Source organism: Quercus lobata, chromosome 9 (genome assembly GCF_001633185.2).
Source record: "Quercus lobata isolate SW786 chromosome 9, ValleyOak3.0 Primary Assembly, whole genome shotgun sequence".
NCBI classification, from domain to species: Eukaryota; Viridiplantae; Streptophyta; class Magnoliopsida; order Fagales; family Fagaceae; genus Quercus; species Quercus lobata.
Window position 1 is genome coordinate 27,958,209 of NC_044912.1, and position 26,185 is coordinate 27,984,393.

Genomic DNA, 26,185 nt, shown 5'->3' on the forward strand with positions numbered 1-26,185 from the left:
AAAACAAAACAAGATAAAACAACCAGTTAAACGTCCCTGTGCACACTTAAGTACCTAAATCCAAATTGGGAATTCATGTGTGCCTGTCAATTTAATAGTTCGCCAGATTTCTCAGTCAATTTAATCTACACAGTTCTATATTCAAATATCATACTGCTTTTTAGGCATTTGTGATGTCATATCCAGTGAAAAAAAAATCTTCACAGAATAAAGAGAAGGTAGAGAACCCACCCCCAATTTTGGAGAGGATGATTTTGGATTTTTAATGCCTCAAAATAGTCAAAAATCTGTTCATAAATAATTTTCATGCTTTAGATTCTCTCATCATTACATAGAATTCAACAATAAGCCAACAAGTTCCAGATGGCACAGGTCCCCTGTGCCTGTCAATTTAATAAGTTGGCCAGATTTCTCAGTCAATTTAATCTACACAGTTCTATATTCAAATATCATACTGCTTTTTAGGCATTTGTGATGTCATATCCAGTGAAAAAAAACTCTTCACAGAATAAAGAGAAAGTAGAGAACCTCACCCCCAATTTTGGAGAGAGAATGCTTTTGGATTTTTAATGCCTCAAAATAGTCAAAAATCTGTTCATAAATAATTTTCATGCTTTAGATTCTCTCATCATTACATAGAATTCAACAATAAGCCAACAAGTTCCAGATGGCACAGGTCCCCTATAGAAAGAAAACATATACTTTTCATTAGCAGCATTATGTATTCTTGTATTATTCTTTGGTCAAGCTACATTTAAAACATTTGTATCTAAGAAATCTTCCTATGTATAATTTATCATCACTATAACTTAAATCGATGCTTGCAATACCCAACCTAAGATGTAGCCTACAATTGATTTTGAGCCACCTATAACTCAATGAGATTCACCATATAAGGAGAGCAACCACAGAACCTGTTCAGAACTGCAAGAGCAAAGAGCTCTCAGCAAAAAATGCAATCAAGAAATGACGCTGATTAATTTGGATATGAACTCAAATCATAGTTTCTAGACTGATGTAGTTTTCACACTGTTCATAACTTCAATAGGCTCTTGATCAACTTTTTCTGGGATCCCCTCATCACTGTTTAAGAAACTAGGTTGATTCGTTGATGCCAGAAGTCTAGCCCACATCCTATTTGTCAGCTTCACTATGTTTTGTGTCTCAGTCACGCGCTGCAAAACCACATTATACCATTCATAATAAGATTCTGACTCAACAATGTAGCACATCGATTATCGTGACAAAATTACATTAAAAAAAATACATATGCTTTAATGAAGTCAGAGCATACAAGAGGGCAAAAATTCACTCAAATACACGTACAGATAAAAGGGAGAAACAATCAATCAAATACACAGAAGAAAGAACTCATTAGCTCAAATTCATCATCATCAGTGCAGACCTGGAGAGCAAGTGGTCCAAACTTCAAACTTCTCCACTTTACTTCCTATTAAAAATTTCACATATTGGGCCCCATTTATTAAGGAGGAGACTACACATGAGCGAGTGTTAAAATAATGGTTAAATGATTGAATTCACCATTTCCTAACAGTTTAAAACTTTTGGGAACAAGTGATAGTTTATCAAAAAGCATAGGCATGAAGATACTATGCCAGAGAGAGGGAATATGAAGAGCATGTCAGCAGTAATGCAGTAGCCAATAGATTAGTTCAAGAGGGGGGAGAGAGAGAGAGGCAGCTTAATGACATATTTAGAATTCTAGCCTCTTGAATTGCAAACAACACCAACCACCCCCCCAAAAAAAACCCAAAACCCTACCCAACCAAAGAAAAGAAAAGAAAAGCAACCCTCTTAATATAAATTTTCGTTTTACATATTGGAACTCCAACATTTCCTATATGCTAATTCTTCTCTCACGCCCCCAACACCTCCCTGCCAAACCATAAGAAAATCTACCACTCCAGTGCAATGCAGCAAACCAAAGAGATATTTATTTACAATTGATGTTGCAAGTATATAGGACCATAATAAGGGTTTTACACTAAAGAAAAAGACATGCAACAGTATGGGAAACAAAATGATTGATTCCCTATGTAGTCTAACTGTAATGAGAAAGCCAACAAATAATGTTCAAATTTGAACCAAACACACAAGCATCCTTAATGTAAAGGACTGTATCTGAGCACTATTATATCACTTCACTAATTTTTGTCTCCACAATTTTACCATTACTGTTTGAAAAAAATTATGGCTGTATCATTTTCATTGAGTCCAGACTTTTACCACATATATTCAGAGAAGAACATTTACAAATGAAATTAGTCAAGATTCTCTGAATCTACAACTGTTAATTATAAAGTTCAATCACCAACTAAATTAAAAATAAAAACATAGAACTAATGAGATCTACTTCAAATGGTACTTTCTCCCTCTATAAAAAAATGAGGCAGAGAATAAGGTATTGGATTAAAAAGACCCATAGGATGTGTGTAACAAACAATTATAATAATTTAAAATAAAAATAAAAATTCAGAACAAGGATAGGAAGTGCTTACAGCAATTGGAATATAAGCATGTCTGCTATTAACAGGTCCGACTGTAAAACCAGTGTATCCGGCCATTGCCCCGTGAACTGCACTATGAGCAAGAAGAGTACAGTAGATATTGTCTGATGCATTACTTGGAATAGCTCGAATCATGTATGTAGGATCTGTGAAAATCAAATCATATAAAAGACTATGAACAATTTCAACCACACTATGAACTTCAAATTTATATAAAAGACTAGGATGCAGATGGTTCATCTTGTTGCTTAAAAATGTACAGAGACCTTCATGCCACGAAATTAAAAGATAGTAAGTAGTTAAATATAAGAGAACCCTTGTAAGGAGCATCGTATAGCAGTTACAAAAGATATTGAATGATGATCTTTTTTCTCATTCAAAGAAGGGGAAATGAAATGTCTAAAAATGCAAAGTAAAAGGACAAAATCAGATGGTTTTCATAAGGCTATATGTAAAGCTATCAGAAACAGCATGTCACAAAAGGCTTATATTATCAAGGTCATTTTTGCTTTTTATATAATTTGAGAGAGAGCTTATTTGCAATCCTTATAACGTAACACAAAATAAAGCATATCTCCCATCAGATGGCTAATCCTTCACTAACTTTGTTTATCAAGGTAAAAATAAAAAGTTCCAAACAGTACAAGTCTCATCTTGAAAGTAATTCATTTAATCAATTGGGATAGAAGTGTCCCATATCACCAACAAATGCATGAATTTAGTCATTATATGTCAGTCAGCGGTCATGGCATCAGCTCCCATTAACTCAACAAATCCATGCATTTACTGCACTTACAACTGCACAATTTTCAGGTTTTCAAGCACTGGAATTACAACCGCACAATTAATCACACAGCATTGCTAAGTTTTGATGCATATAGTTAGCCTATACAAATCTTTCAAGTGTGTTCTAACATACTACCCAAGCACAGAAAATGAAAATTAGGTTCTAATGAAATATAAAAACAGTGAAAAAGTGCAGCCAAAACCTGATAGAAACTAAGCTATATTTTGGCACAAAGAAATTATTATGACTTAATTAAACAAGTCAAATTTCCTATATCTATTTCAGATTCTGCTGACTTTTCTTCAAATGATTTTTCCAGATGAACTGTTTGAACTTTTAAACGGCTAAGTTTTCCAACTCTTCCCAAACTTTCCACAAAATATAAAACCTTGACTGGCAAACATATTTTTAAGACATTCCATATCATCAATGTATAATTATACTAGGACTGATATTAGATGTGAAAGCCATTTAAGATTCCAGTGCACTACAGAAAGTAAATTAAAAATCAAACACCATTATGGAAGGTACCTATATACTTCATATTTATCGCCATCTTCTTAAAATTTGTAAAATGATCCTGCAACAAATTTGTTATATAAATAGACAAATAAGAATGTAGGCACAAAAAGATTAGAGGAAAAAAATTATTGACAACTTAATTAAAATGAAAATAGATGTCAAATCAACCAAAATGATGGTTGAAGTGGGCAAAATTTTACCAAAATTACTCATCAGGCTAAAGAGAAGATGCAAGTTTGAGACCCAGTACAGGATGCAGTCGACACAGAATCCATGACCAATTTTCTAGTTTTCATATTTCCATTCCCATTCTTATTGGCATTGATAAAATTTAAAATATAATAACAATAAACATCACATGTTTTTCTTTTAGCAATTCACCATATCAGATGAGCAGAAACAACATTTGCTTGCAGCATTATAAGAGCTAGTAGAAATCACTAGGGAAAGGACTAGACTACCACCCAAACTTATATAAGAAAATGATCCTGGCCCAAACTCCGTATTAACATGATTCTAGTTTGGACAGGCAATGTTACTGAATTTTAGGATGCAATGATTATGAACAAAAAAATTTAGGCTATATCTGTTAAATGCAAAGTCATAATCAATTTCAAACATTGATGGAAATGACCCCAAGGAAGCTGTTTTTTTTTTTTTTTCTTTTCTTTTAACAGAAATATATATCCATGAAGTCTCCACCATCGAATCAGTTTTAGAAATTAAATGTCCAAGTCCAACCAAAAAAATAAAGGAAATAAATTAAATATAAAAGGCTAGAGGCCAAGAATAGATGTTCAATTGAAAATTTTGGATTATGACTGCTTTACACTGCAATGACAACCCAAAAGCCTCAAGGACAAAGCCACAAAAGAAGATAAAACATGAGCCAAACAAGAACATAACAGTTTTAACCGCACCTTGATCTTATGAGACAACCATAGACCAACATCTAGTAATAGCCTGTTTCCTGATGCATCTTTCTCATCAACCTGATGCAAATCCTGAGCAACATATTCCTGGCCTGCTCCTTCTGCTAACACAATAACTATATGTCCATTTTCTTTAAGTCGCTCTTCAACAAACTCAAAAAGCCCACCCCGGCCTTCCAAATAGAATGGAGACTCTGGAATCAAACAACAATCCTGTTACATTCCAAAGAGCCCATCATTAGATCTTGCAATACCAATTACACCATGAAAGCATATTTCCAACCACCAAATCATTTGTTTACTTTTGGAGAAGTAGCCAAAGAATATATTGTATAAATGGCAAAACAATATATTAAAAAGAGAAAAAAAAAAATGGAAACAATCTCTCATTAAAAAAATCCCACCTCCTGGTGAATAGGAAATCGGCCCATAACATCAATTGCTGTATAAATGAACGGTTGAGTTGCTTAGATCTACTATTGCCAATCATTTCCACAAACTCAAGTGACAATTCAACCACTGATTTGCACAATCCTCTAAAACAACTTTCCCCTCAGTACAAGTCATCCTTATCATTTCTCATTAAACAAACAATAATTTAATTGTAGATATAGGCACAAATTGTTAACCCACTAATACGTCAACCAAATTGGTCTAGTTCCAAAACTATTCAAAATTCCAAGCAAGAAATATTTCCTTCTTCCTTCTTCAACAATGTATAAGTACAACTATAGTTGTCATGTTTCTCACAAAGAATTCATTATTTATACTATAAAAACAAAAGATCTCATAAAAAATCTGACTTCTTGAAAAACCTCATAAATAATTAACTAATACAGCAATCTAATTTTTGCAAAAGATATGCAGACTTTTAAAACCAACCAAGTTATATTCACCCAAACCTTTCATTCCTTTTGTTTCTGTTCTCATGGTAATTAATGAATTCTTCAAACAAAAAAAGTGATGACAACATTGAGCCCTGACATTTAGGCACAAAGCGCCCAAAAAAAAAAAAATAGAGTGAAAAAATATCTTTTCACGGATTTCTCCTTTGCATACCCATCTACCCATGATTCTCCATACAAATGCTGCAGGGTAAATTGATTTTTTTAAGCAAAATTTTGATCTTTCTCCAGTAGTTTCTCTCTCCACAGTAATACTTTTTAACCCTTTTCTAAAAATAAAAATTTCCTCTTAACTTTGTAGCAGAATTTTCTCTCCTTTCTTTTATACATAAATTTCTATCTTTATGTTTTTTACCCCTCTTGTTCCCACTGAATTCTTTCACTACAGCAGATTCTTATCTTAGATTTCTCTCCCTTTTGCTGACATTTCAGCCTCTATCTATAGGAAGAAGCTAAAAGAACTTAATCAGGTTTCAATATCTGTTAGGAATGCTATAAGTATATGGATAATAATTGTTGTAGATTTAGTTAGTTAGTTACAATTCCAAGCATGTTAATCACATTTAGCACATGCTGGAATTATTAATGCACATGGGGAATAATAAGACCATTAGGATAAGGTCATGTGGGCCAATAGAATAATTTTATGGTTCTATAAATACCTACTTGTAATCACATTTCCATCATTGAAGAATAAACCAATTGCTTAGTGCATTAATGCATCTCTCTCTCTCTCTCAATGGAGGGTGACTACCTCGAATTAAGCCAATTCCCCTACAATTCCTATCAATCTTCATGAACCACGGGGATCCTAACAACATCACCTCAACCAATCAGATCTGTCCCAGAATTCTGATAGTTATCACATTTTCCAGTTTAATTCTTATAAGGAGAATGGACCAACAAAAGACAGTACAGATGCTCTTTAAATACTCAAGAATCTTAATTGATAAAAGAAATCAAGTCCTTTAATGCTGGATGCTATTTTCAAATCTTCAGCCAGCAGTAGCTTGTACTTTGTATAAATTAAACTTCTTTACTATAAGACCAGCTATGCTCCTTGGTATTGAATGTTGGGCTATTAAGAAGCAAAGAAGCAATATGTTCATAAAATGTGTATACCAAAATGAGATTGTTAAGATGGATAAGAGGAAATACAATGAAAGACAAGATTTGAAATAAGAAAATTTGGTCGACCCTATTGATGAAAAGATGAACAAAAGTTGGTTGGGATGGTTAGTCATGTGCAGAGGAGAGCAATTAATGCACCAATGAAGAAGACTAAATTGATTCAAATCAAGGAAACAAAAAAAGGTAAAGGAAAACCTAGAAGAAATAATATAAAAATAAAAAGACACGTCAATTAAGAAGGTGACAGGGAGATAGGATAGAATGGCAGAAAAGAAGAAATATGACCGACCCTAATTAGTGTGTTGAGGATCCATAGCCAACCCCAAACTTTTGTGAATTAGGTTTGGTTGTTATAGTTCTTTACAAGTATTCTATTTAAATCAAACTTGATGAGACCAAATCTGGAAGCAGGGAGGACCAAATGTTTCCATATAGTATTCCGTAAGCCACTTCCAAAGAAAGAGTTCTCTCTGCTGCCAGATTAATTTCAGATCATCTCTGGAATTATAGGACCATAGAGGCCCACTTTCAGGCTGAACTAGGCCCCATTTTTTGCCTGCAAATAGAGAGTATTATGGAGCTTCCTTTTTAGAAGCCCATAGGGGTAACCATATGGCCATTTTTCAGCTCATGGCTCCTTTTTTGACTGTTTTGGACTTTCTCTTTTAAGCTGTTGGATCTCAGCTGCCAACAAGTCAAAGCAATTTGAACGGTGATACAGAATTTCCAATTGGATACTTAGTGAAAAAGGGCTACCCCAGCAGATCCCCACATACCATGAGTTAACCTACTCAATACTTAAGTCAGGAACTTGTTTCTTTGTCAATGCACAGCAATATCTCCAACTTGTGTTTTTAGCCAAGTTTATCATTAGTAGATTGTCATCAGCATCTCAAAATTTCTTCATCTTTATTCATCGCATAAAATGATACATTTGAATAGCAAGAGATTTTATGCAGCAACCCTTAAGATCAAAAGTAGACAATTGTTTACTGAGCAATGGGGCTAGAATATTACCACATCTCGACTTGCCAATGTTGCATGCATGGCAATGAAACCTGCAAAATGAAAACTTATAAAGCTTTGTGGCAGAAACACAAAGTATGACACTCTTTTTTTCGCTATCTTTCAGGTCAGAAGAAAGGGAAAAAAAGAGGATTAAAAAATCCTATAAAATGCCTTGTATTATAATTATATATAGTTAAATCACACATACCACTATATCTGCCCATAAGTTTAACAATTCCAACTCCATTTTCCACACTTTCAACCTCCACGTGTGCAGCATTAATGGCCCTCTGAGCTTCTTCAACAGCAGTATCAAAACCAAAAGATTTATCTATGACCTAAAACCAAACATGCAAAATCAACTAATTAAAAAGAAGAAAAACATCTTTTTAAAGCAGACAATCTTATTTTGCTATTAGAAAAGTGCATGCAATTCCCATCCCAAGTGAGAATATTTGACAGAAATTCATATGGGAACCACGTAGTGGGTTTTAACTGCTTTTCTTTTCAGGAAGACTTGGAAAAAATAAGCTTGAATGGAACTGAAAAATATATGGCCAACCAATACACAGTCTTTTTAATGAGAACACAAAAGGAGATTATCAAGCAGCCATTGCAGGTTTTATTCTCTTCTTCCAATCCATCTTCTCATAAGTCAAAGGATAATCAATAATCCCATTCACTTTTAAGAGTAATTACTTCACCAAATAATGACTATATGACAAAGAAAATTTAAAAAATAAAATTCATTATTTAGTGGAACTACTTGAATTTGGACACTAAAAATCTGAGACTTCAGTAAATCATTTGACATTATCATGAGTTAATAGCAGCATGCATAATTACCAAAACAAGGATCAGTTAATATAACTTACGGCAATATCATTATCAATTGTCTTGGGAATCCCGGCAACTGCCACTTGAAGACCACGTTTCTCAACTTCCTTGACAAAAATATACTCTCGTTACATCTTGCCACAACATATCTAGATTGACAGACAGTAGAAATATAGAAGCAAATTATGTTAGAGGAACCAATCACCTTGGAAATTAGAGCTGCTCCTTTTTGGGTGCCATCTCCTCCAATAATGTACACCTAAAACCCCAAAAGAGATCAAAAGTTTCATACCAAACCCCTTACTTTTGTCAGATTTTTTTTTTTCAATCTATCAATAACTTAAGCATCCCAAATAGTCAGGAAAAGAGATCATATGTCCACCTGATTTATTCCCCGATCCTGAATGTTATCAACTATCTTATGCGTATCATGACCTCCTCGTGAAGTGCGAAGAAAGGTGCCACCACGTTTATGAATATCATTGACAACTTTAGGTGTCAATCTCATGGTATTCTTAGAGTAAAAACCTCTATATCCTCCCTGTTTCAACAATACCATGGCAATGGATGTATATGTCATGTACTGATACAACAATAAGTAAAGCATGTGAGAATGAAAATTAATTGTTTTAAAGAATAAAATAAAATTATTATATGAAACTTAGGATACCATAAAATGAAAATGAAATCCATAAGACCAAATCCTTCATTCTGTATTCTTTCAATTTCTCACCCCACAAATGAACCAAACAACAAGCAAACAGCACTCTTTCACAAAGTAATACCCCTTATACAATCAAAGTCATAAAGAGACATAGGTGACGTTTGGATTGCGTTTATTCTCCCTGCATCTGCGTTTTTTTTTTTTTTTTTTTTTTCCAGCGCCTCTTGCACTGTTCATGTCCCATGACTGTTCATGTCCCATGAACAGTGCATTAAGGCAAATGTACAGTGTTTGGGAGATTGAACAGTAACTCAAAAATTACTTTTTTTTTTATTGTTTTCAGCCATAAGTTTTCAGTTTTCAACAAAATAAGCAGTATTCAAACACACCCATACTCTTAAAGAAAGGATATAATTAATGAAAGAAACCGTGATTGTGCATATGCAAGAATAATCAATGATCTTTCTGATCGCCAAGGTACTAGCATACGTGTCCTAGGAATTGTCAACGTAAATGCATATACAACATTCTATAAAGAAAACAAAACTACATTATTGTTTCTAGTATGCCACTAATTACACCTTTCTAAGCAGAAAACTACTGATATGAGAGAACTAATTCTAACAAAAAACTGAAAATCAAATGTATCTATAACCAAAGAAAAAAAAAAAATAGTAACACTAGCATAAGAGGCACATAATCCACATTAAACACACCTCGATTCCAAGTATGTCATCAACGCCATACATAACGTTCAAGCCACATACAATCTCTCGTATCACCGTATTGATTCCCGGACATAAACCTCCACACGTCACAATGCAAGCCCGCACTTCTTCTGACTTAAAATAAACCTAACATTAGAAAAAAAAAACCCATTATCAGCCCTTTTTTTTTTTAGGTGATCCCACAAGGATATGACATGGTGGTTTTAGCAGCAAGCAAACATACCTTTTCTTGAGGCCCCGCCCGCCTAAAATGTACTCCTCTAGGACTATCTTTCTGAACAACAACCTGACGACGACAATCCAAGATATATATATATTATAGTAAGATAAATACAACATATCAAAAAAGAATTAAAAAAATTCTAAGCAGGGAGAGGGGTTACTTACTTTTTGTGCAACTACATCTTCAGGGTGTACAAAAGTTTGCCTAGCAAAGTTATGAAATTAGATGACGAAGAAATCACAGTTTTAGAAGGTATAAAATAGAAAGAAAACCCTAGAAAGAAGTAAAATTACCTGACAATGGCATAAGCTTTACTGTTTTGTAATGGATTTGGATAGGACTGAAGGGAAAGGAATTTATTAACTCATTAGTGAATTACTACTTTCTTGGATAATAAGATTTTGAATCACATGCATATATTATATATATATAGCTAAGGAACACTTACACAGACAAAGGAAAAAGAAACAATTAAGAAATAGGGTTACTGACCGGCAAATCGGGGAGGAAATTGGTCAAGTGAGGGACGTCTTCGAGGACAAAACCGTCATTATGCTCATTATTATTGACACTGGGGGTTTGAGCTCTGATTCTGATTGGACGGTTTTGGCGCGAAATCAGAGGCTTCCTAAGGAAGTGTTTGGATTTGGAATTCGAGTTGGGGAAATTCGGGAACAGTGTGAAATTGAAAGTGTGGGATTTATTGTAGGGAATAATTGGGGTTGGAATTATAGATTGAGAAAGTGAGAGATCCATCAATGACCTCCTTTTAATTTCAATGTCTCAAAAAAAAAAAAATATAATCTATGCACAGAGAGAGAGAGAGAGAGAGAATTGGTGGGAATGATGAGATGAGAGAAGAGTGTGCGTTTGTTTGAATGATTGAAGGGTGGGGGTTTATCAAAGTGGTGGGATTTCAATCATTTCAGCTTCAGGCGGTGTTCGTATAAAAGATGATCATTGATAAACTGGTATTTTTTACTTTTTCTTTTGCTTTGACCCATACAACGGTCTAAAAGCAACAGAGACTAATACATTTTGGCACGTGTATGGTTCCACGAAGGAGCGCCCCAACAGCCCAGGAGAATTGACGTCTGAAGATTGAACAGCTGTTTGGCGTCCGTTCATTGATATCTCCGGTCTCAGCCTGTGATACTCACTTACCAATGGTTAATAAACTATTTTAAGGAAAAGGTTTTACACAGTTTTGATTATTTTTAAAAACAAATGGTCAAAACAATTAATTGTTTTATTTTCTTATAAAAAAGTTTTTTAAATATTTTTTAATTCAGTACCCTTAGAACATCCCTTAATATTTTCCTTGTTACACTCAACTTTTTTGTAACATTTTGGTTTATTTTTGTTCATTCGGTCCACTATGGTCGATTCAATCCATTTTAGTCCATTGCAGCCCATTTCGGTTCCTTTCAAGTTTCAATCCATTCGGTGCACATCAGTCTACTTCAGTCCAATTTATTACTAAATAATTAAAATCTTGTTTTTTTTTTTTTTTTTCCTTCTAATATAAGTGATGAATTTAGTTATATCTTATTCCTCTTAAGGCCAATCAAGACGGTTTTAGAGGATGAATCATTTGTAAAGCACACTAGAAACAAATTTCATCCACATACTACATTATTTACAAAATATCTCTTAATAATTCAATGTAAAATGCATTATATTTCCTTAGAAAAAACTTTTCAAAATTTAAAATACTTTCAAATATATAGATAGCTTATTCTATAAAATGTAATATATTGTATCAACTATATTTTATTATAATATAATCACATCAATTTAAGAAGGGCTTGGGACTAACACTTATAGAATAAGTATAGAATAAAAGATGTAGGGTTTGAACTCCACATCTCTACCTATCTTAAATATTAATAAATATCTTGGCATGATAATAAAAAACAATCATCATAAAGCAAATGTTATAGATTGAAATTTTATCCAATTTATCAACAACAACAACAACAAAAGTATAGCATAATAAGTACAAAAATTAGAGGGCATTTGTTCTATTACATGTGGCTCATGTGTGAGAACCCTATTCTTTTCTAATAGTGAAAAGTTCACCACCATTCTTCTAAATGTAAGCACTTTACCAAACAATAAGGAAAAACAAAAAGTTGTGCTGATCCTCTCAATTTTTTTTTTTTTTTTTTGGGACAAACTTTGATTACAAACTTGGTTTAAGGTTACAACTCCACTCAAATATGAATTTTTTTTTTTTTATTAAATATGAATTTTGACAAATTCAATATTGAATTATATTTTATTCTTATATCCTTCATACTCGCAAAATTTCCAAAATTTCAAAGATCAAAAACTATGTTATTAATCAAATGTTTAAATTTTAAGTTTTTGTAGTCTAAAATTATGCATAAAAAATAAGTTTATAGATCACATAGTAAATAACATCATATTGGCATGAAATCTGACAAGTATGTTAAAAATATAAAAATTATGCAATCCAACGATTAAATTTTTAAAATATATGGCCAAGTTAATTTTTTTTAGTAGGAGTTATAGCCTTAGCTACAACCAAATATGTAGCCAAACTTTGTCATTTTATTTTTCACCGCATTTGCAGATAAGCAATATGCCTTTTGTGTCCTACAAACTATGGGTAATGTGAAATAGGTCTCTCTTGTCTTTCAACCCTTGAATGGCCTACAATACAGTCTCATAATCTGCTTTGTTCTCTGTATTCTCGCCTAACTGCCTTGCCTATTTATCAGCAACTGGAAGATAAACGCAAGCGCTTCTATTTATTTTTAATAATTTGCTAGTTACAGCAGAGTGACACTGGATATCTCTTTTGGAAATTTCAAGAGATGCTAGTTGAGCTAAAAGATTCTTAACAATAAAACACTAGGTAGAAGTAAAGAATTAGTATCCGTTTGGACAGCTTATTTTTTACCAATTTATTTTACTATTCAATTTATTTTTACTACTATTCATGAGCCCTACTGTACTTTTTGGTATTATTCATGAGTTTCATTGTGTAATTTCAGCTAACTTTTTACTTTTATCTACAGTACTTTCAGTAAAAAAATTACAGTTTCAGCAAAATAAGCGAATCACGAACGGACCCGTAGTGTTTGATATTCAGCATTGCTTGTTCTTGCTTTTGCTTTCCGTAAGATATGTAACTATGTAATAGTTCGAGTACCATAGATAATGACCATGTGAGACAAGCCAAACAGTTTAGTTAGGCTGAACAAGTATCCAAAATTCTTCCCAAGCACCATCTACAAACTTTTATTGATTTCGTTTGGGTTATAATGTCTTAAAAATTTTGGATTTTGAAGTCAGTTTCCTCTTGAAACCGATTCTCTAAACAATAAAGCTTCAATGGATTTTTTCCCCCTGATAATTCAAGTTAAAAATTTTAATTAAGTTGTTTTAACTCGTTTTGACTGTTCTATAACTATAAAATCAAAGCAGGTATCTCATCAGTATCAAAACCAAAAGTTAATGAGAATATTGTTTTAATAAATTAATCAAGATACAAATTAAACCACTTGGGTATATTGATATTGCCTGTACATATACATTGCAAGGATAACAAATACGCAAAACTTCTCTAATTGCTTCCATAATCACCAAATATGCAGAGCTTGCTGTGTAATGAGAGAATTGATCACCTTCAACCTACAGACAACGGAAATTCAGACACATTTCAATGTCACAGATTTAGTGGTTTTGGCAGCATCTCTCTTGTAGCATACCTGAAGGAACCTTGCATCCCAGGCTGTCATGCGTTTACTTCTACGAGTGAGGCTTCTACGTGAGAAAATGATCAATCATATGACAAATGACATCTGCACCTTCTATATGCATGCTTTGGTTTTTGACCTGTAAGATGCTCAGAGTAGCAATTTGATCCTTTAGAATGACAAAAGTGTTCTACAATTCTTTAAAATAATGTGGGTGTCCAGTGAAAGATCTGTGCTTCCGAAACAGCTAATCAGCTGTTTCTGAAGCACATGAACTAAAAAATGCATAACAATAAAGGCAATCAAAAATTTAAGTTTGGCATTGCAAATTCATTCAAGTCAAAAACCATAAACAGCTGTTTATGCTCTTTTATTTCCTTTTTATTTCTCCACATTTGAGCACAATGTTTAGTTTCCATTTTTGTGTGATCCTTACAAATTAACTATGTATAGTTACATAATACACTTCGTCAGACTAGTATGTTGTTCTCTTCAGCATGGTTTTGAGTGCTTTCCGTCATTCTTGACTTCAGCTTGCATCTACTATCTAGTGCCAGGTCATTTTTATTTTTCTTCAAGACTATGATTTTCTTTTCTTTTCTTTTCCTTTTTTGAGTTCTAATGTGAAAGAACTTCAGCTTTGACAAGCCACAAAGTAATACCTAGAGCCATGTCTAGCACATATTTACACAATAGATTAACAGGATCCAAACAAACTTTAGAATTCCATTTTCCTACAAGGCTCCTCTTGTTTCTATTAGGATCATCTTCCAAGGGACAGAAATACCTAATACATCAGTTACCATTGTAGTCCTGCGTTCTATATCCTTTCTCCTGTTCATCTCCACATGCTTAGGACAAAAAAAGCATAAAGGATGGAAGAAAATATCAATGAAAATTTTCCAATTTTAGAGCTTCTGTTTTCGCATATAGAAACTGACAAAACTGTTATTATCTAAGAAACAATTCCAGCTTTGATATATGTGACCAATAGAAAATACATTGCCACAAACCCAACAGGAAAATGTAAACATACATGTAGACTTGCATATATACCCACATGCATGCATAAGTTCATGAGTCTGTGTGGGGGGGTGATTGTGTGCGTATGTGTGTGTGTTTTTGTTTTGGGGGGGGGGGGGGGGGGGGTTTGATACCTGAATGACACTATGAGCAGCAAACCTCTGTCTGCTACTATGAAAGCTGACATCTACTTTCTCCCATGACACGCGAGATAGGCCTGTCACCAGTTCCTCTGCACATTTAAGTCCAATCAATGAGCTTGTAAGATTGCAAAGACATCGAAAGATAATAATAGAAAACAACTGAGGAAACAAAGCATGCTAGCAAATGATTACATAATAGCCATGAACTGGTTCTCCGACTATCTATGTGAATCTAATCACTAAAAGAAGATGATTTTATTAAGCAGCAATGGTTGAGAAAGAAATAAAGCAACAACCTTAGCCTTCACCAACCTAAAATGTTTTCAAGCATGAAATGATGTTTTTCTTCTCATCCTCATTTCCTCCATGAAAGCATTATAACTCACAGTAGCAAATGTTTTTAATTAAAATAGTGCTAGATTTAATCCAGAAGCGACCCAGAATTCCAGTTTCTGGCTAATGAAAAATGCAACAAGATAGAGGCAGTCCTGCCCATAAATTGATGAAATTACAAAATTTTAATTCTTACATCTAGAATACATTAGGGAATGATCAGGGTTAATGCACTGGAACATACTTAGAGAAACCATAAATTCTCTGAAGGAAAAGAAGCTACAATATTTCAAGTGCTGAACTGATTTTTACAGCTTTGCCTTTCACAAAATGGAGGGGAAAAAAATGATTTCTAAATTCTCAGAATGGATAAGAAAGCAAATGTTAGTGTACATAGTCTCAAATCTCTTGAGAGGATGTACTATATACATCCCATGTAATGATTCTGTCGGTCATAATAAGATTTTCATTACTTCAAAAAAAAAGTGTAAAACAGTGTCTGGTAAAAAAGATACCCAGTAACACACTATCCAAAAATGTAGACCCAGCTCAATCAATCACCCATCCAGCAGAGAGAGAGAGAGATCAACCATAATTTTAGTTGAAGAATTATTCACAGCTGCTTCATTAGAGATATACTAGCAAGCCTTTACTTATGATGCAGCCATTGAAAATTGATTTATTAAAAATGATGCAGCTATTGAAAATTGACTTGTTACTACTTTGCAAATTCATCTATTTAAATTTTATTTTTATGGAGCCCATGTGTGAAATCCAATTGAAATAAAAATCATGTGGTTTTAATAGTATAATTATATGTATCCTACGGTTAAAAACACTTTATTCAAGAAGTTAAGGTTAATTTTGTATCCAGGGGCAAAACTTTAATTAATGCAACCCCGCAAATTAAGGGTATTTTTTTTTTTTTTTTTGGTAGTATAGTTATTCTAGAATTTTCTAGGAGATCCTAATTATCTTAGATTTTATTTTCTTTAGTCTTATATTTGTTATTACCTTATTAGATTTTTAGTTTACTAGTCAAACTAGGAGTCCTAATACTACCAGCACAAAAAAGAGTCCTTATATACATTTATGCTAAATGTACTCAAAGAATAGATAGAATTGATTAATAAAAATTTTGAATGTTATTATTATTGAGACACTTTGGCCTTATTGTTCCTTTTCTTCCTTTCTCTGTTCTCATTTCGTCTTCTCTTTCTTGTATTACTGAGCATGGGTTCTATTACTATAGAACTAACACTATGAATTTCTCTAATTCTCCTTATAACCCAAAGTCAAGCCCTTCCTCTCGCCTATCAAAACCATAAAGCCTCCACGAACTTTCTCTATCAAATAGCCAAAAAAACTACCAAGCTCTAGCCTATATGAAGTCATAATCCTTTATTCCATAGCTTTAATCCCTAGATCCACAAACCCTTCTAAAACCTTAACCTGCCACAAGCACAAGTAGACAAATTCCACAATTTGTAGAACGTCACCTTACCATTTAGTTCTTAACTGACACCAACTTGCATCTTTCAGCTTGACAGTTGATTGTTTTCTCTGTCTAAACTATCCATCTATCCCAACATATGCTCATTTATGTTAACCTCATCTAAAGACTATATAAGCGGTTTTAGCCAATTCAACATTCCCAATCTTGGTGATGCCCCATGAAGATACACCTCGGTTGTCCAACTACTAAACCAAAGATGAGAGATGCCAATCAAAACAATACTACCAGTCCTTGCTGCAATTGCCACATCTAGGACCATCATCTTAATAGGTATGCAAACGGACCCCCACATTTTCTCATTAATATACAATGAAAAGAAAGTATTCTTTAGCATCTTAATTATCAACTAGTTTTATTGAATTTATTGCATAGACATCATCTCTACAATTTCAGCCCTTATTGTTTCAACACTAATAATTTCTGCATTAAAATTTTCACTGCTAAAATTTCAGCTTTATCAAAAAATCAACCCTAACTTCGAAGAAGTTAGTCAAGTTACCCACACCTTAGTAACGTGCTAAAAATATAAGAAATAAGCACGTAAAAGGTCACATTCAAATACACGAAACAGACAAAAACAGGAATAAAAGCCAATGGAGCAAGATCAATTGAAAAGCATGCTAAATAAGCATAGTAAGGAGCTAGTTTAACAAAAGCGACTAGCAAAAACAATCAGAACAGAAATTTCTCTTAAAGTCAAGTTATAAACCTTCTAGCTTGTCAGACCCATGATCTTCAATTGAAGTAGCCTCACACTCCTCAGCTTCATAAGCCTTGCAATGTTCTTCATATACAACATGTGGATATTTTTCATTAAGAGTATCCTCCCACTGATGAATAAAAAAAAAAACGATTTGGTTATAAAATTGCACTCAGAATGTGCAGTACCTAAACCACCTAAATCACAGTTAACAAAATTCAAGCGAACAACAATACCTTCGGAAGATCACCATTACGCCGAATGCATGATGTTCTCCAGCCCACAATATCTTTATAATGTTTCATAATGGACAACAATGGTGATAAATTGAACATAAATGTTCAAAAGTATAAAATAGTAAGAGCCACATCTTATGTGAAAAAAGGATACGGTCATAGCCCACATTTGAATATGCCACCCGACGTTCGAATGTACGCAATGCAGACCTGCATGAACAAGGTATTTTTTGGATAAGTAATTTAATTTATTGGAGAAAAAGACTGCCTCATGTAGAGAAGTAATACACAAGATGCCTAAAGAATTACAAGCAAATGAAGGAAGTTCTAAGAGCTCTTCAATGGTACATTCTATTATTCAATAGCTTCATATAAGAAAACTGATGCAAGTACATACATGAAGTAACAGTCACCATCATCTTTTATCATACGTTTAAGCAATGGTGGCTTTCCTTGGTCATTATCAACGAGAAAAAGATGTTGACCTGTTCTCCTAAAAATCCAATGAATAACAAGAGTTGCAGCTTTCTCAAAAGCAGGTACACCAAAAAGAAATGGTACCTGCACAAGACCAAGTTTAACATGATCTGAAAAACCATACTGAACAACAATGTAAGACTGCAAAAATCAAGAACAAGTCCCTCAAACAGACCAGTCAACCCATAAAAGCCATCTAATTTAAATACCACAGGAAAATGTTCACCCACTGATCCAACCAGTAAAACCAATGAAATATTTGTGGGTTGAATAGCTTTGAAGGTTTTTGTCCGAAATCACCCATTCTCAATCTCCTCCTCTCATTCCCTCTCTCATACGACGGTAGCCTAAACCCAAAATCATCTCAACATCTCCTCCTTTTAAAGATATCAGAAGCTTTATCATTATCAGCTGCATCATCACTCAAATCAAAGCTCTGGATATCATCACCATCTAGCTAGCCACCTTCACCATCCAGCATTGCATAAGAAACCATATGTTTCTCCCTTTATCTTTGGGTTAACTGCTGCTTTTGCTTTATGGCTTTCTCACATAGAACTTTAAATACACCTAACAAACACTTATTTCTACTCACAACCAATATTATAGGAAACTATGGTAAATATGACACTAAGTGAGACATATTTAGATTATGTTCAGAGCTGCCGTAAATCCAGAATAGTGTAAGTGTTCGTTTCTATTTCATGTACCAAACTAATGAATGTCATAATCAAAGTTGAAAATAGTCACAACAATGCAATGAATACAACCCCACCCCCCAACCCCCCAAAAATGAAAATTCTAAAAAGGATACACCCACTTCTTTCCTGTTATGAGTGGACTTAAAATCACGAATATCTAACATCAAAGGTTGATTTCTCCCCCTTTTAGCACGTCCACAAGTGCAAAGGTAGTAACCACATATGGAAAGTGGGCCACCAATTGACCTTGTCTCCAAAACCTTAAACAGCATATTCTACTTTCATCAGTGCCAAGCCAATTTTTAAGAAGTCCTCCACTTTTTCATTAATAAAATTCTAGCAGCCTAACCAAACAAATCGCATCATTTAATGATTCAACTTCTCTATCTCAATGGGAATCTCAGCTCAATTATTCAACGTAATCAAATGCTTTGTCAAGCAAATCTAATGAAGCTATAATTTCCCTGTCCCAACCCAAGCCATTAATTGCCTTGCAATGACAACACTATCTAATTTGTTCCTGATCACATAAGCACTAATATTTGAGCATTATTAACTTCAGAAAATATAAGCTACTTTTTAACAATGGACAATGATAAAATTTGTAAATCTCAATGAACAAATTTCTCCAGAGGGAGAGGTATGGTACCTGCTTATTACCCCTTGAGCCAAGGTGAGGAGTAGCAACAGTAATGAAGTTCATAGCCTTCAAGCCACCTATTGTGGCCCTTGAATCCTCTTCACATCTATTAGCCGTGGAATCCTCTACATTTTCACTCTTAGGTGGTCTATAAAGTCTTCCAATTGCATATCTTGCCACTAGTCCTCCCACAGAGTGTGCAACAAAGGAGATCATGGATAGGTTAGGCTTTCTCTGAATAAGTTCAAGGACCTAGAATTCAAATGTTCTGTTAGTTACAATATTGTGTGCAGTCAACAATTCTTGTCAGAAAAGTAAAAAGATTTGGATAATTTCATAATATCAGGTAGAACCACAGCTCTAACAATACTACCAACCTCCTCTACTAACCGCTCTCCCATCACATCCACCCCATCAAGAGTCAACTTAGACACATTTCGTTCACTACCTGCAAAACAAATCGAACCAACTTAGGTAAAATTGGGCAAATGTTTCTCAATGCTGCAAAAGAGATCCCATGAACTTAGTAGCTTAAATATCAATATTCTATCAATTTAATGTATATCAAAGCAGTTTTGACTATCAGAGAAGGGCACAAGATACTCAAAACCTCAAATTTCTGACAGCTCAAACAAATTAAAGCACTAAATTAACATGTTCCATATCAAAAGGTACAATTATTAATTTGCAGACCACAAAAGTCAAATCTGCAAGCCTCATCAAGGATAATCCTGGGACAAGGCAGTATCTATGTCTAAACACAAGTATTGGTATACAATAGTCTAGACTATGGCCATCAGAAAAATGAACAATCCAGTGACCAGTTGCAGTAATATATCTACTGTGCAGTGGCATGTTATTAAAATTCACCAAAGAGAAAAAGTGAGAAGGGAGGAAAAAGCAATATTTGTAAGGATACAAGAAAGCACAAAACATAGCTTTAGAAGCAAAAAGGGAGTAAGAATGATTTGTTATTAAAATTGAATAATGGAAAAGTTGGAGAAATATAAAATAAGCATGAATTAGAATGGAGGAAAAAGAAATCACGGTAAGGAAAGAAGAGAGTTGCAAGCACGCACCAAAGTTTGGGAAGGGCACGTGGTGGAATCATGAGTCAAAGGTAGATAGTGTGCAGGTAAAAGAAAAAGGAAATGACCTCCCTTAGAGGTTGAACTATTGCCATGGGCTTCTTTTTGGTTGTTAATTTAACATGCTTCAAATTCTTGTTAGATTATATATCTATGTTTTGTACTTCAAAAAAATTTCACCATTTCTTCAAGGTCTAGAAAATCTCAACACTGACTTCAGCAATTTTAGGACCCAAACATACTACACTATTGAGAGCCTTATGAATATAATAGTTTTATCATTTCCCAATTCCAATTAGTGGCATGGAGAACAAATCCTGATTCAGAGTTAAAAAATACATTGCCCAATTCAAATAAAACTTATAAAACATATTTTAGCTCCCAAATTAAGATAAAGTTATTGGCTCTCTTTCATATAATTCACCCAATCTTCCCTACATTACAAAAATAGCATTTAAGTGAAATGGACAGGCCAAAAGATTGAGATAGAACCTTAAACAAGGTCAAATAAAAATGCTTTTGAGTGATTGATAACCCAATGAAACTAGCAACGTGAGGACAGAACAAAAAGTTTTGTTTTCAACTTGAAAGCATAATTATATGCCACTTACAATGAACAATCACTTTATCAGGGAGCATTTTAACAAACTGCTCTGCTGCAAACTTCCAATCTGAGGTGCTGCACAAATAAATATAAATTACTTTCAGCAATCTACAGAAGTTATAAAATTTTCAAATAGAATGTAATAATATTTCTGGTTGTTGAAGGTAAATTAAATAAACTTTTAGTTTAAATAATTTATTCTATATGCAATAACAGATAACAAGACCATTAAGTATTATCGAGTTAGACTAGTTCAACCAAATGAAGCATTAAAATGATAAATCAGAGAAAACCCAAAACAAAAGAAGCCAAAATTTTAACTCTTACAACTAAATAGCCTTCAAGAATAAACAAATTGCCAAAAAAATTCTACTAACAATAAAATCAAGCCTTAGTTCCAAAAATTTAGGGTCAAATACAGATCCACAACAAAGTAGTTAGGGTCGCCACATATATTATTTTCTGCCATTATATTCTATCCTAAGTCATTTTTATGACTTCAAGTAATGTTATTTAAGTCTACCGCTACCTCTTTTCATTCCTTAGACTTAATCAACTCACCATTTCTCAATGGTGAATTAATCATTCTCCTATACACATGACCAAACCATATCAAGCCACTCTTCTTCATCTTTTCATCAATATGGATCCACTTATCTTTAAGAGATATTTCCTCATTTCAAATCGTATCCTACTATCCTTGCATTTCCAGTTTTCCATTTATTCATATTAACATTCTCATTTCAGCTACGCTCATATTATGAACATTTTAATTCTCACACTAGTTACAGCTCATCATACATATCCTTAATAAACTTAGTATACTTTATAGGAACTCCTTTTTTTTTCTAAAATCCATCACATAACCCCTCTAAGGATCCCATGAAGAAGTTTACGAGCTTCTCTATATTTTTCCATTAGACGTTGAATTAAAAAAATTGCATCCGCAGTAGATCACCCTCACATAAAACCAAATTGATTCTTCAATATTGTTATTGCTCCGTGTCTTTACCCATGTTCAAGAGAGCAACAAAACGTAAAAACAAACAAAACAATTTGCCCACCAAAACTGACAACAACGTAGCAAAAATCCTTTAATTTTTAATGCATGCTCTAAATTATGGAGCCGAATTCAGAGAAATAGAAGGTTTCAAATTATTAATAAAAACGAAAAATCATCAATCAAAGAAGTGAAAATTGAAATGCCCTACCATTTCCGATATGAACATAAATAAAGCATACATTTAATAAGGCATTAAAATTACATTTACAAAATGAAACACGAAATATCAAATTTATGATGTGATCGAGAAAAAAATAATGATAGAATTATTAAAAATATCTTAAAATTCAGAAATTACACGTTATCAAATAGTAGCAGAATTAATTAACCAAAAATAAAATAAAATTCACCAGGGAACAAATTAGTAAAAATTGGATCAGAGCAATACCTATAATTTAGCAAAATGAACAATTCAAACGATTATCAAAACTAGTGGAAAATATACAAAAACGACCAAAAAAAGGAAAGGTTAAGCTATCATCAAACAGAATCAAAATCAAAAACAACAAATTCACGTGAAATTATAGATCCTAAATATTTGAAAAAATCAAAATTAAACAAAAATAAAAACCAGAATTCGAGCCAGACCTGCCGAGAATTCCATTCACCATGACGACGAGATGATCAGCCGAAGAAGAATCAGAGTCCTTGCAGCTCCAAACGTCGCAGCTTCCATTAAACGACTCGGAGGAGCAAACTCCGTTCTGTACGGCACCGTTTTCCATATCCAAAATTCCAAAAGCTCAGCTAAGCTCAGTCAAGTTCAGATGAAGCGCATTGATCGAAATAAATAGGGAATCGGAACCGACTGGGCGATCGAGTGAGACGAGCACGTGTGGAGTTCGTGGCGGGGACAGATTCCCGGGAAAATTTGGGACAGAAAGTGCGAGAAAGTGAGTGAAAATGAAACTAGCGTGAGAGAAAAAGAGAGAGAGAGAGGTGGGTGGGTGAGTTGAGAGAAAATGAAACGAAACGAGCAGAGATAGAAAAATATAAAAGAGTCCTTTGAGCGAAGGAAACTGTAGCGATTATTTTGGGAATTGAAAATTGTATTATGGATAAAAGGGGCTTAGCTTTAGTGCTTTGATTATACACTACGGTGTCTTGGAGTGACCAATTAGTTTTCGCCACGTCACCAAGGTCAAGATTTGTATCCGCAACCGCAAATAATTAAGTCTTCAAGCTTTGTATTAATTGTATTTGATCCTTTACTTCTAAGGATTGCATGTTTGCACGTCAAAAAATAAAATAAAATAAATAAGGATTGCATGTTTGCAAGAATTATATATCACCAACGTCATAAATTTGTCATCTTCACTTTTCTATGTTTTTCTTGTTTACTTTTTTCTCTTTGCGTTAAAAAAGTTATGAAACATGATTGGCATGAACAAAAGACGTGGTACCAACTAATTCATGTCTTTTATAGTTATGATTATGTTTATATTATGTTGAAGAGCGTATTCAATTATTAGTTACTCTGATTCAAGATTATTAGGCGAGTCATAGGTGTTTCTAAAAAAAAAAAGTTGGGTCCTAGTTAACTCAATTGGTAAAGTTTTTAATTGTTAAATAAAATATCTAGAGTTCAATCCCGCCTATACCAAAAATCAATTAGTGTCTTAGTCTGATAATAAAGAAGACAATCATCAGTCATAAATTAAAACTCTATAAAAACTAAAAAGAAAAGTTGATTAGCTTTTAGGTATCACCAACCTAAAGTATTGCTGAGTCATTTTGAGTAGAGGGGTTCATCGAAGAAATCGATCGGTTTTTTTTTTTAGTAAGTCATTTTTGCATCACATTATAAAATTAGTCTCTAAAATAAGAACCAACATCACACCATAGATTACAAAAAAAGTCAAAGTAGGCAATAGAGGTTTTCCATTAGTATGGTCGAGAGAGGTTGTTGTTAAGTGTGCATTTGGGAAGTGCTTAAAGTTGTAGCTTATTGTTAATTTTAGCTTATTTTTGCTACTATTCATGAGTTCAATCGCACTTTTGATACTATTCATGGATTCCACTGTACTATTTAGCTTATTTTTTAACTTTTTTTCTACACTTTTAGCAAAAAAAAAAATTAGATTCAGCTAAATAAGCTATTCTCAAACAAACAACCTTACACGTGGTTTTTCAATGTGAATTTCTTAATTTGGACGGTGGATGATGAGATTTGATGATTTTTAGTGGTGGATTTGGAGTTTGTGTGGTCAATTTGTATAGCTTTGATTATTGGACATACACAACAATGTTAGACTTAGGTGGCTAACCTAGGGTAAGGGTCGAAACAAATTTTACTTGTGGTGGTTAATGTACTTTTATTGACTTTTCAAATCTCTTGGAGATGATTAAATTATAGGGTCCATTTGTCACCCAAAAAAAAAAAAAAACCAACACCCACAATTGCCAATACCATCAAAGATTACCAAAAGTGGTTTGATCAAGTGTAGTTATGGTCAATGATGAAATGATTTTGAACCCTAACTATGAGCATTCTCAATCTCTAATAGAATTCTTGAGCGTATAAACAACCTGTGTCACTATTCAATCACAATTGTGTGGAATTTACACTTAGTTATCTAAGTTATGGGAGAGGATCCAAACGTATAAAAGGTTTGTGTATAAAACGTGTGAAAAATGAATTATGGTTATTAAGAAACCAATTACATATTTTGTCTAGTTATTTTTTCCCCTTAATATAAGTACTTTAATTAATAAAAGGTGGATGTGTGAGTTGCAATTATTTTAGCTAGTAACTTAAAAAAGAGGACGTGTAATCAATTAATATTCACTTTGGTGTATACAATATAGAATCAACTTCTCGAATTTTCAAAATTAAAACAAAAATAAAATAAAATAAAGATGTTCTAAGGGTCTACTCCGGTGTAAGCCTCTCTTTATCCCTTTTATGAGCTTTTCTGCCATTTTGTAGGCCTCTGAGTCTTGTCTTCTCTTGTGGTGATTGCTACTGTTTCATTCGTGAGTCTTAAGCTAATCATGTGTGGTTGTGTCTCCTCTATTAGTTAGCATTTAGGTCACCCTCAAATGCCCATAGGAGGTGGAATTAGTCAAAAATTAATATGGACTGCTTCGGATCTAAGATTCTTTGCACCTGATGGTTGGATCTTTAGGTTAAAGCTCTAATAATAGGGTGGGTTCTTCCTCTTGGCTGTTGTGGGGTGGTCTCTCTCTCTCTCTCTCTCTCTCTCTCTCTCTCTCTCTCTCTCTCTCTCTCTCTCTCTCTCTCTATATATATATATATATAACACACACACACACACACACACACAATGGCATAGCTATTAAAGGACGGAGGGGGGTTTGAGCCACTCAAAATTTTTGAAAAACTAAAAAAAAAATTGGAAATATCTTAAATAATTTTAAATATCCTTATCATTCCCCCCTCCCCCCATACTTGATAATAAACATTATCTACCCTTAAAAAAAGTTTTGTGACCATCCTAAGTTTTTTTTATGCCCAATAAAATTAAACTCTGGTCCATAATTTGGTCCACTTAACAATATATTAGAGTATTTCGAGCAAAAAGAAAAAAACACAAAAAAATTGCACATTACTATTTTACATTTCATACCAAAAAAAAAAATGTATATATGGCTCTCCCAAAAATAAATTCCTAGCTCCGCCACTATATATATATATATATATATAT

General features: G+C 33.5%; 2 protein-coding genes and 1 long non-coding RNA gene across 5 annotated transcripts; 1 reads left to right on the forward strand and 2 right to left on the reverse strand.

Moving 5' to 3' along the window:
• The first annotated feature begins 260 nt into the window (after window positions 1-260).
• On the forward strand, window positions 261-939 carry LOC115959998. The gene is made up of 2 exons (XR_004085062.1): window positions 261-372; window positions 677-939. It is a non-coding gene; the product is annotated as an uncharacterized LOC115959998 (long non-coding RNA).
• LOC115959997 (ATP-dependent 6-phosphofructokinase 4, chloroplastic) lies at window positions 581-11,286 on the reverse strand. The gene is made up of 14 exons (XM_031078688.1): window positions 10,758-11,286; window positions 10,559-10,605; window positions 10,430-10,469; window positions 10,266-10,328; window positions 10,031-10,168; window positions 9,033-9,191; window positions 8,856-8,909; window positions 8,689-8,757; window positions 8,022-8,151; window positions 7,823-7,863; window positions 4,758-4,982; window positions 3,847-3,895; window positions 2,520-2,674; window positions 581-1,175 (listed from the first exon to the last, which is right to left on the reverse strand). Exons 1-14 carry the CDS (start codon window positions 11,019-11,021, stop codon window positions 1,008-1,010), a joined length of 1,602 nt encoding a protein of 533 aa, XP_030934548.1. The 5' UTR covers window positions 11,022-11,286; the 3' UTR covers window positions 581-1,007.
• Window positions 11,287-13,737: 2,451 nt separating this feature from the next.
• On the reverse strand, window positions 13,738-23,560 carry LOC115959946 (putative lipase YOR059C). Of its 3 annotated transcripts, XR_004085052.1 has the most exons (11): window positions 23,106-23,555; window positions 21,462-21,529; window positions 20,140-20,210; window positions 19,772-20,014; window positions 18,342-18,505; window positions 18,099-18,154; window positions 17,945-17,997; window positions 17,718-17,838; window positions 15,151-15,248; window positions 14,006-14,132; window positions 13,738-13,928 (listed from the first exon to the last, which is right to left on the reverse strand). XR_004085052.1 is itself a non-coding variant. In XM_031078630.1 (10 exons), exons 1-10 carry the CDS (start codon window positions 23,240-23,242, stop codon window positions 14,061-14,063), a joined length of 1,083 nt encoding a protein of 360 aa, XP_030934490.1. In that variant the 5' UTR covers window positions 23,243-23,556; the 3' UTR covers window positions 13,738-14,060. The 3 variants fall into 3 exon arrangements, 2 of the variants coding, with proteins under 2 accessions (XP_030934490.1, XP_030934489.1); XM_031078630.1 differs by having other exon boundaries at window positions 13,738-14,132; window positions 23,106-23,556; XM_031078629.1 differs by lacking the exons at window positions 13,738-13,928; window positions 14,006-14,132 and adding an exon at window positions 14,333-14,844 and having other exon boundaries at window positions 23,106-23,560.
• Between the last annotated feature and the right edge of the window lie 2,625 nt (window positions 23,561-26,185).

Bases quoted from the DNA above. Each gene is read 5' to 3' on its own strand.
- LOC115959997 (XM_031078688.1), bottom strand. From the start codon at position 11,021: ATGGATCTCTCACTTTCTCAATCTATAATTCCAACCCCAATTATTCCC. The intron at 9,192-10,030 runs GTGTGTTTAATG...TTGTTGAAACAG, and splicing joins ATGACATACTTGGAATCGAG to GGAGGATATAGAGGTTTTTA. The intron at 8,152-8,688 runs GTAAGTTATATT...GTTTGGTTTTAG, and splicing joins CAATTGATAATGATATTGCC to GTCATAGATAAATCTTTTGG.
- LOC115959946 (XM_031078629.1), bottom strand. From the start codon at position 23,242: ATGGAAAACGGTGCCGTACAGAACGGAGTTTGCTCCTCCGAGTCGTTT. The intron at 21,530-23,105 runs GTCTGGCTCGAA...TTATTTGTGCAG, and splicing joins GTGAATGGAATTCTCGGCAG to CACCTCAGATTGGAAGTTTG. The intron at 18,155-18,341 runs GTATGTACTTGC...TTGTTCATGCAG, and splicing joins GATGGTGACTGTTACTTCAT to GTCTGCATTGCGTACATTCG.